The sequence below is a fragment of the Muntiacus reevesi genome, chromosome 15 (genome assembly GCF_963930625.1).
Source record: "Muntiacus reevesi chromosome 15, mMunRee1.1, whole genome shotgun sequence".
Classification (NCBI taxonomy): Eukaryota; Metazoa; Chordata; class Mammalia; order Artiodactyla; family Cervidae; genus Muntiacus; species Muntiacus reevesi.
In genome coordinates this window covers 61,514,359-61,524,445 of record NC_089263.1, presented here as the reverse complement: position 1 = coordinate 61,524,445, position 10,087 = coordinate 61,514,359, and the positions used below count along the sequence as shown (strand labels likewise).

General features: G+C 63.2%; 1 protein-coding gene across 1 annotated transcript; it reads left to right on the top strand.

The window, feature by feature from the left end:
* Positions 1–173: 173 nt before the first annotated feature.
* On the top strand, positions 174–5,554 carry BEGAIN (brain enriched guanylate kinase associated). The gene is made up of 4 exons (XM_065906400.1): positions 174–239; positions 694–801; positions 3,058–3,141; positions 4,013–5,554. The coding sequence occupies exons 1-4, from the start codon at positions 189–191 to the stop codon at positions 5,387–5,389; spliced, it is 1,620 nt and encodes a 539-aa protein (XP_065762472.1). The 5' UTR covers positions 174–188; the 3' UTR covers positions 5,390–5,554.
* Positions 5,555–10,087: the final 4,533 nt, after the last annotated feature.

The window sequence follows — 10,087 nt, the reverse complement described above, 5'->3', positions numbered from 1 at the left end:
TGGGGGTCCTGGGCCCTGGCAACCAGTTAGTTTAAATGAGATGTTTTCTAGCACAGGAACAGTTAGACCAGAGAGGGGGCCTGGGTTCAGCCATCAGCACGCTGTATGGCTGCAGGGGTACCATGGGAGGGTCAGGCCTGGCACAGCAGTGACCTCATGGCCTCCATTCCAGGATTCAGAGTAACTACATGGCGCTGCAGAGGATCAACCAAGAGCTGGAGGACAAGCTATTCCGCATGGTGAGGCCATGACCGTCCCCTGCCCCCACCACAGCACACCCAACCCGGGGCCCCCAGCTCTGGAACCCTGGTGAGGACCAAGGGCCAGGCTACCATGCCCTTGCCCGTGGAGCTGAGCCAAAGGCCTTGTTTCCATCTTGCCCTCTCCCTCAGGGGCTGGGCCGGTCCTGCCCATTTCAGCCCCAAATGGGAGGGTGCTGTCAAGTCCTCAGTTGTCACTGTCCCCACGGTACCAGTGAGAAATGGAGACTCAGGGAGGCGCTGACTTGCCCAGGGCCGTTTGACTCCTCGCTGGCAGAGCGGGATTGGAACCTGGGTTGCTCTGTGCCCTGACCCTTACATTCCTTGGACTCCAAACTCCTTGCTTTCCGGGGAGGCCAAGAGGAACAGTGGGGCTTGAGGCCCAGGCCTTGGCTGACCGCTGACCACCCCACTGCCTGTCCCCCAACCCCAGGGCCAGCACTATGAGGAAGAGAAACGAGCTCTCAGCCATGAGATTGTCGCCCTCAACAGCCACCTGCTGGAGGCCAAGGTGACCATTGACAAGCTCTCAGAGGACAATGTGAGTGTCGGGCCGATCTGACCCCGCGTGGCAGCCCTGAGGGCCTGGCACAGGGCTGGGTGGAGAGATGGGTGAGGCAGGACCTCAACGAGCACGTGGGCGGTCAGGGAACGACAGGGGCTGCCTCTCACACCACGTCCGTGAGACCCTCCGCTGGAAGTAGACAGGACTCAAAGTGGGTTCCGGAACACGAGGCCACCTTGGCCCAGTCAAAGCAGGGCTTCCCCGAACCCAGGGTTGGGGTGGGGCCACTCAGGACTCCTGCATTTGGCCACCCCCACTGGGCATCAGAGCCGTGGGGCTGCCCGTGGGTCCTGACTTCCTGGGTCCCATGAGAAGGGCGGCGCCCCTTCCACAGACCCCTGACCGCTGAGCACACACTCGCTGTTTAGCACCTGCTCCTCGAGGCTCTGAGAGCAGGGTGAGAGCACAGGAAAGCCAGTGGCTTGTGCACGTGGAGCTTACATCTGAGCGGGGAAGGCAGACAGAACCCAAGATAACTAGGTAAACTGTGTAGCAAGTTAGCAGTGCCAAATGCTGCGGAGAAAAATAAGGCAGGCGAGGGGGCTGGGAGCAGCCAGTTGCAGGGTCAGGGAACCTCAGTCCAGTGCTTCGAGAAGGGGCTGCAGGAGCCGAGACCTGAAAGCGAGCAGGGAGTTGACCACGGGACGGTGGGGGAGGGCTCCCCTTCCAGGCGGAAAGCCACAGCAGCAGATGGGGGCTCTGAGTAGCTTGAAGGCCAGCAAAGAGACCAGAGGGGTCTCTGGTGGGGAGGAGGGCCTGAGGGTCTGAGGTCAGGATAACAGGAGGTGGCATTTAGGCACCGGTAGGAATGTGGGTTTTATTCTGTGTGAAATGGGAGCCACTGAAGCTTCCTGAACAGCAGGTAGCCTGGCTGGACTTCCTCTTACGGGCTCCACGGCCGCTCTGCTGAGGACAGACCATAGAGGATGGACCTCGAGTGGATGCTCGACCAGGCAGCAGCCTGGGAGAAAGAGGACAGGGGTCTGCCGGGACAGCGGCCGGGGAGGCAGGGAGGGGGCTTGAATTCTGGTTATGTTCTGAAGATGGAAGCAAACTGATTGACCGAGTAGGGATGTGGGGTGTCAGAGGACGACATGGGTCCAGTCTGACCGCAGAGGTTGAAAGCTGCAGGACGGGAGCCACCTGCTGTGCTCTGGGGCGGGGGGTAGGGAGAGGTGGGTAGCAGGAGGGGGCAGGAGCCGCCCTGGCCAGCCAGGTGGAGGTCCCATGGGTAGGAGATGGCAGACGAGTACAGCAAAGGAGAGGGGAGGCTCCAATGGGGCAGCACTCCCGCATCTGTTCACAACTGAGTGGCAGGCCTGGGCTGGCCAGTCAGTGCCCATAGCCCTCTGGTGCCAGCAGCAGCTGGTCTGGGCCTCACAGGGGGCTCAGTTCTCAGCTCTCGGCCGGGGATGCTCCGAAGGAGTGGGGGACCCAGGTTCCCTCCACCGTGCCGGCCAAGTGGGGGACACCAGAGTCTCTAGGACCAGGGTAGCGGGGACCGGCAGGGGTGCCCAGGGCTTCAGCAGCACCCCGAGCTGCAGGACACCTGGTTCTGGTTGGCTCTCAGGGCCAGGGTGCCCCCATCAGAGCCCTGGCTGCAGAGTCCCCGAGTGGGGGTGGGAACCAAGGCCCAGCCGCAGGCACGTGCAACAGGTTTCCCAAAGGTAGAACCACGCACCCTGGATTCCTCCTGTGTGCAACTGTTTTCAGCTCAGGAGGCTGAGCCGGTCCCTGCCTGAACCTGGGGTCACACAGGCCCTCCACCCCCACTCGCCCTGACCCTTGCCTGGCCCTGCAGCCCCCTCCATTGCCAGGCCTCACCCTGAGACCTGGGGAGGCAGCAGATCCTCTCCTGATCACCGGCTACTGCCAGCACTGTCCATGGAGTTCCCTTGGGAGGGGCTCGGAAGCCAAGGGCAGGGAGACTGGACTTGGTGTCCACGCCTGGGGGCCTCTGGGACTTTAGGGGCCCTTCCTCCTCCATGGCCCCTGCCTTTTGGGAGGTTCCCACCCGGGTCCGTGGCAGAGCTGCCTGCCACGGGACCCTCCACACATCGGGCTCCAGGTTGGGGCCAGTAACCCGTCCTACAGGTGAGAGCGTGAGGCCCAGAGGGGGTCCGCATACTGCCCACTGCACGACCGGCTCTGCGGGCCGCTTACCACGTCGACTGCGGGGACCTTGGCGCAGCCGAGCCTGCGCTAAGTCAAACGGCTCCTCTTGTCTCCTAGGAGCTCTATAGGAAGGACTGCAGTCTCGCGGCCCAGCTCCTGCAGTGCAGCCAGACCTACGGCAGGGGCCACAAGATGGCCGAGGTAATGGGAGCCCCACCCCGGCCAGGCCTGCCACCAGCCCCCGCGACCACCGTGCTCCTTCCCAGCAGCTCCCGCCCTTGAGCAGGAAGGTGCCGGCTGAGCCCAGACCCCGTCCCCCTGGCCACCTCGATCTTGTCCATGCCCCTCTGCGTATGTGGTGGAGGGCCCGCCCTGCATGTACCTCCCCACCAGCCTGGACCGCCTGCCCTAGTTTCCTCCGGGGGATTGCTCCCAGCAGGGTGACCCTGTGTGAGCCTCTCAGAAACCCAGTGGTTTGGTTTGGGCACAAATCCTGCAGCGATAAGAAAGCTGGCTTCACCCGGGAGCCACTCAGCTGGGGCCACAGGGCGAGTGCCGCACGGACCCGGGGCTCCCGTCCCAGCCAGGCTGTTCCTCCCCATCCAGACACTCCCCTCACCCAGGCCTCGTCCAGGTGCCCGCTCCCGGGAGCCTGGGCCACCCCCGAGACCCTCACAAAACAGGCCATCCCCCACCAGGCACGCACGTGGAAACCGCATGCACGCCTGGGCCCTCAGTCTTTGCTGCATCTGTTTCTGAGTGTGTCTGGTTTGAGCCAGGCTGTCACAGGACTGGGTGTCCCCTGGAAACCGTGGGGCTGGGACAAGCGAGTCAGCCCCTCAGGGGCGGCCCGAGTCAGAGCCGGGGGTCCAACCTCGGGGCTCTGCGGGGGCCCCATCGGTGTGACCCGGGGGGTGACCGGGGCCATCCTGAGGCTTGCGGGATACAGCTCCGGCTGGTGGGATCAGACAGGCCCCGGGGAAGGTCCCCTGTCGGTCCACCTTGGCTGTCGGTCCCGGACTGACCGTGACCCCCTCCCTCCTGCTCCTCGCATCGCCCCCCTCCCCTCCAGCTGCCCGCGGAGTTCCAGGAGCGCATGAACCTGCACGCGGAGAAGCCAGGCTGCAGCCTGCCTGCCCCACTCTGCCGCCCGGCCTATGCCGACAGCGTGCCCCCCTGCGTGCTCGCCAAGGTGCTGGAGAAGCCGGACCCCGGCAGCCTGTCCTCCCACCTGTCGGAAGCCTCGGCCCAAGACCTGGGCTTCCCCGAGGGGCTGGAGAAGCCAGGGTCCCGGCCCCCGTACAAGGGGGACATCTACTGCAGCGACACGGCCCTCTACTGCCCTGAGGAGCGGCGCCGAGACCGGCGGCCCAGCGTGGAGGGGCCCGGGTCCGACGTGGGCTTCCTGCAGGCCCAGAATTCCACCGACAGCACGGCCGAGGAGGAGGAAGAGGAGGAGGAAGACACCGAGGCCGGCGCGGCAGCCTACCCCGCGAGCTACCGCCACGAGGCCTTCGGCGGCTACGCGGCCTCGCTGCCCACGTCCAGCTCCTACTCCAGCTTCAGCGCCACGTCCGAGGAGAAGGAGCACGCCCAGGCCAGCACGCTGACCGCCTCGCAGCAGGCCATCTACCTGAATAGCCGCGACGAGCTCTTTGGCCGCAAGCCGCCCGCGGCCTACGGGAGCAGCCCGCGCTACGCGGCTGCCGCGGCTGCGGTGGCCGCCCCGCTGGAGGCCGCGGTGGCTCCGGGGTTCCCCAGGACTGTGTCGCCGTTCCCCGCCGAGCCCTTCCGCTTCCCGCTCTCCCCGGGCCCCCAGCCTGCCCTGATGCCCCCCAACCTGTGGAACCTGCGGGCCAAGCCCGGGTCCGCCCGGCTGGTCGCAGGGGCCGGGCGCGGCCAGTGGCGCCCGCTGAGCGTGGACGACATCGGCGCCTACCCCTTTCCGGCCGCGGCTGCGGCCCCTGCCCCCAGCCTCGCCTCGCCCAGCGGCTTCAATGACCGCTACTTTGGGGCCCGAGGTGGCCCCGGCGAGAACGCCGAGGGCCGCGCCAGCCCCCTCTATGCCAGCTACAAGGCCGATAGCTTCTCGGAGGGCGATGACCTCTCCCAGGGCCACCTGGTCGAGCCCCGCTACCTCCGGGCGGCCGGTGACATGAGCCTTAGCCCTGGCCGCTCGGCCGACCCCCTGCCCAGCTACGCAGCCAGCGAGGGGGACCGTGAGCGGCTCGGGGTGCAGCTCCTCGGGGCAAGCGGCAGCCCTGAGCCCGAGCTCAGCCTCCGCAGCTCCAGGGACTCCTTGGAGCCCAGCTCCATGGAGGCCTCCCCGGAGATGCACCCCGGCGCCCGCCTCAGCCCCCAGCCTGCCTTCCCTCGGGCGGGCAGCTCGGGGCTCAGCCGCAAGGACAGCCTCACGAAAGCCCAACTCTACGGAACCCTGCTCAACTGAGCGCCCCGTGTGAGGGCCCCGCCACGGCCGGTCCCACACACTGGGTCCCCAGGGGTGCTGCCTCGACTCCCCGCCAGCCCCACCCTCTCGGCCCTGCACACCAGGACCCCTCTCCACCTAACCCAGTCGAGCCCGAGAGGGGGACCCCAACCCGAGCGTCTCGTCCACCCCGCACCACCACTGTGCAACGTTTTCTGACTCAGCAGTAGCCTTCCCCGACTGAAATGAGTATCCTCCCCCTTGCCCCGCTGCCCCCAGCTTTACCAAGTGCAGCTATTCTCATAGAGCAAAGTGTCTTAATACACTCGGCCTCCAGCTCCTGGACGGCAGCCCCGGGCGTTTTCAGCGCAAACGCTCCTGGATGTTTTCGGGTGAGGGCAGGTGGGGCCTGCCCCTGGGAAGGGAAGGGAAGGGTTGGAGACACCCCATAAGCCAGTGATGAGGGGTCCGGAAGCTGTGTCCACAGAGACGGGGACTGGAACGGGTGATGGGATGTGAAACGCTTCTAGCTGTTCTTTCCGTGTGGCCGCCGACCCCTCCCCCAGCTCTACTGTGGTCCGTAGTCCCGTGTGTCCCGAGTGGGGCCGGTGCTCGTACCCCCACCCCCAGCGTCCCGCTCCCCGGCACCACCTTGCGCTACCTCACACGTAATGAGGCCCTCTGACCCCGGTTTCCGTGACTTGCTTCCGTGTTGTTATCTGTGATGCATGCCCTGTCTCGGTACTGTATTTTGCGATCATTAAATAAAGACATGGGTGGAAAAGAACTTGCGTCTGGGTGGTTTCTTCTCCCCGCTGCCTTTTGCTCTTGGGGCACGTGGCCCTGGGTGTCTCCCCTCCCTGTCCTCCCCTCTCTGCACAGCCTCCTGAAACACCCCTCCTTCCCCGCCCCGGCGTCTTTTGTTATCCCGCTTAGAATTCTTCCACTGTCTCAACCTCTGCTGAATGGTGTCATTGCCCTCTTATAGAACATTCCTTGGAGACTTTGCTTCTGCCTCAAGATTCCTTAGGATTTCCTTTAGTTTGGCTCTGCTGGTGACAAACACTTCTGGCTTTTTTTTATCCCCCTCTGAAAATGTCTCTACTTTGCCCCATTTCTGAAGGTTCGTCTTACCTGGGAGAATGTCAGTGGGGGTCTCTTGCCCTTGCCTCACAGAGATGTCCCCTGGCTTCCTGCTGGGGTGGGATGTGCTGTCCGCCCCTCCGGGAGCTGCTTCTTCGGTGCTAATCTGTCTTTTTTCTCTTCAGCTGCACGAGCTCTTCCCTCTGACTTTGGTTTCCTGCAGTTTCCCTGAGGTGTGTCTGGCTGTGGATTTATCACAGGAAGTCTTGTATCTGCGGACTGATATCTTTCATCGGTTCTGGGAAATCCTCAGCTACTTTTTAAAGTACCTTTCTGCCCTTCCCGCCTCCTGGGACTGCCATAGGCACCTCCTACTGATCTCTGCCTCCGTGTCCCTCCCTCGTTATGACCCACATCTTGGTGTCAACGTGCCTGGTCTGCATGCCTTCTGGGTCACCCATCCCCTTCTGCATTCATTCAGCTGCCAATCAGAGCCAAAAATTTTGGTTCTAGTTATTAATGGCTTCCATTTCTAGAAGTTCTTTTTATCTGGTTATTTGCAAAACACACCATGCCAGTTTCTAACAGGTTCCTATTACCTAGAGATATTTCCACGCTTATCCTTTGTTTCCCTAAACAGAGTGGGCACAGCTGGTTCACAGCTGGGTCTGACACGTCCATCAGTGGGGTCTATGGAGACCTGTTTCTCTTGGCTGCTGCTCACACTGCCTGGTTTTTGTGTGTGCCTGGTTATCCTTGAGCACCCTCACTGATGCCCTTGAGAAAGTACCTGTAAAACTTCCACAAGGCCTAGGCTGGAGGCCGCTCCTCCAGGGCCTTTATGTCTGCTTCTTCCAGGGGCTGGGCACCTCCCGCTGGGAGGGGACCACCAGGACCCAGGTGCCTGGCTGAAGGTGCCCGGCCTGGCCAGCTTTGCATAACTCCAGGGTGCCTGCCCCCGACCCTCAGGCACACCCCAGGAAGCAGCCAGCTGCGGGGGAGGGGGCCCGTTTGGAGGCTCAGGAATCAGCTCCCCCATCTGGGGCCCAGTTTCCCTGTGGGCAGGTGGGAAAGTAACCCTCGCCGACCTGGTGTGGGGGCAACGGCAGGGTGGTGGGGAAAACAGACAACCTCCAGTGCCCAGCAGGCTCTAGCTCAGAAACGTTCCCAGAGGAGCCCTGGGCCTCGTCAGTCCCATGCGGGCTGTGCGACCGGACAGCAGGGCTGGGACCCCCGGGGCTTTGCAGCCTGGGCCCCCATGTTGTCACCTCAGAGCTGAGCACCCATCCCCCAAATGGCCAACAGGCCTCACAGAGCTGTGCTGCTGTGGCCTCCAAAGCCAGCCACAGCTGGGCGGGCGGGGGGCCTTCCTTCTTCCACCAGACACCCCTCTGGCTCCACGCCAATCCTACCTCACTCCCAATGGGACCCCAATGGGGCACCCACCATCCGCCGGCCCTTCCATCCATGTTTCTTCTCAGCCCATGGGGGGCAGTGCAGGGCTGTGTGAGCTTAGGCAAGGCCCAGGCCCTCGGGGCCTGTGTCCCCTCTGGAGCCTGAGGACGCTGACTCGTGAGATTCCCAGGGGCCCTCGAGACAGTGGCTGTCCCAGTGCGTGGAGAGCCCCAGGCTGGGCTGGAGGCCAGTCCCGAGGGACAAGCACAGACTGTCCAGGCCTGTCCCCCTGCCCTCCAAGCATCGGGGCTCATGTCCGCCTCACGGGGGCTGCGGGCGCCAGCCTTACTCAGAGTCATGGCCACACCCGCCAGCACACACAGCCACGCCTGCCTCTCAAGATGGAGCTGCTCTCCTCCCATAACGGCTTCAGAGCTGTGTTCAGATGTATGGGCGAGGCCAAGGTAAGCACCCAGCACCAGGAAGGTGGGTGGAGGGGAACAACCCACAGGCCTTGTACATTCCTGCTCCGTACTTCCTAATTTTAGCTCTCTTGTTTCAAAATTGCAAATGGTGAACTCCCAGACACCTTGCGGAGGATCAGAATGAGTCTTGAATGCTCTTTGGAAGAAAGCATTTGGGGAGAGAAACAGATGAGGGTGCGAGAGCACCTGCCTTTCTTCCCCGTGAAATAACCTAACAAGGCGGCAGGGCTTTCAGGGCACAGAGCGGAGAAAGCAAGTCTGCACGGGAGGGGGCTAAGAAAGAGCCACAGCGGTTTCTGGTGACCCTGGATGTCCCTCTCCCAGGGGGGTCAGAGCTTTCACCAGGGTGTCCTCTTTGAGGACAGAGGTTTGGATGGTGTTTGCCCCAAGATAACCTGAGACGGTAACAACCTACAGAGCCTTTTCCTCTGCGCTTCCTCCCTTGTTCACTCCAGCAGGCCCACGTTAGAATGAGGAAACTGAGGTTCAGAGAAACAAAGTGCCCACAAAGGCCCCATGCAAGCAAGGGATGGGTCTGGGACCCACAGGTCGCAGGCAGCTGGGGTGTGGGCTCAGAACAAGGGAGGGGCCGGGCAGCTCGGTGGACATGGGGTCGGCCCCTGGTAAACGCCAGCACCCATGCCAAAGCCCAGCGGGTACAGCCTGTAACTGATGCCCATTAAATACCTGAGTGGTCATACTAGCATGTCACAGTGGGGAAAGCAGTCAGCAAACCACACGATGACGTTCCCACTCGAAAGACGCTTCACATCAAGGAAGGTAGGAAAACGCCCGCTTCGGCCTGGGCTAGAAGGCAGGAAGCCTGGACTCCAGGATCTGGGGTTGGATGGAAGGACCGGGGGCAGGAGAGGCGGGCGAGAGGCACCTGGGAAGGTCAGTGCCCCCTGCCCCGCCCACAACGCCAGACAACTGCCGCCTGCCCTAGCACCCTGTCTGACTTCATTCACATGTCGTCAGTCCATTCGACAAACACCGGCCGGGGGTCCGTTCAGACCAGACCCGGGGGATACTCCCTCGTGAAAGAACTATGGGGGTCCCATCACTCTCCCCTCCAGCTGCATGGTGGCAGCTACGCCTGGTCAGGGACCCCTGGTTTGGGGCGGGAATGTGACGCAAACCAGCCAATCCTAGGCCTTCCCTGAGACTTGTCAACTGAGAGTTTGGGGAAGGAGCTGTCCCTCCCTGGGGGCTGAGGATGGAACCCGATTCCGACCTCCTGCCTGAACGGGCTCACCCCCTGCACCAGGGGCTCGGCTGCCACCGACACTAACGTTACCACTGACCCTGACCCCCGCCGCCGGCTCCCGGGGGGCCTGCAGCACGCACGTCCTGTGTGAACCCCACGAGCTGGGTTCTGAGAATTCTTCACAGAAGGGACGCTGGGGCACAGGGCGGCTTGCCGCTGGCGGTGAGGGCGCGACGACAGAAGGGGGGGACGGGGTTTGAGCCCACGGCTGCCTGATTCCGAAGCCCGTGTCCTGTGGGCAGGCGACACCTGCAGTTATTCCCGGAACACCCCCCGGGAGCAGGGCCCTGCAGCCCCGGGCAGCTTACACGGCAGTGTGCACGTGTGCTGGGAGGGGCCAGGGCTCAGGGCACAGCTCACACACGGAGCCTTGGAATGGGGGGGGCGGGTGCTGGGGGAAGAGGGGTCGGCAGGGAGGACAACGGGGTTAGTGGGAGGGCTTTGCAGGTCACAGAGCTGCCCACCCAGAGCAGAGGCAGCCACACCAGA

Coding starts and splice junctions, on each gene's coding strand:
- BEGAIN (XM_065906400.1), top strand. CDS start 189: ATGGCGCTGCAGAGGATCAACCAAGAGCTGGAGGACAAGCTATTCCGC. Junction 240..693: donor AGGACAAGCTATTCCGCATG/GTGAGGCCATGA, acceptor CCCCAACCCCAG/GGCCAGCACTATGAGGAAGA. Junction 802..3,057: donor ACAAGCTCTCAGAGGACAAT/GTGAGTGTCGGG, acceptor CTTGTCTCCTAG/GAGCTCTATAGGAAGGACTG.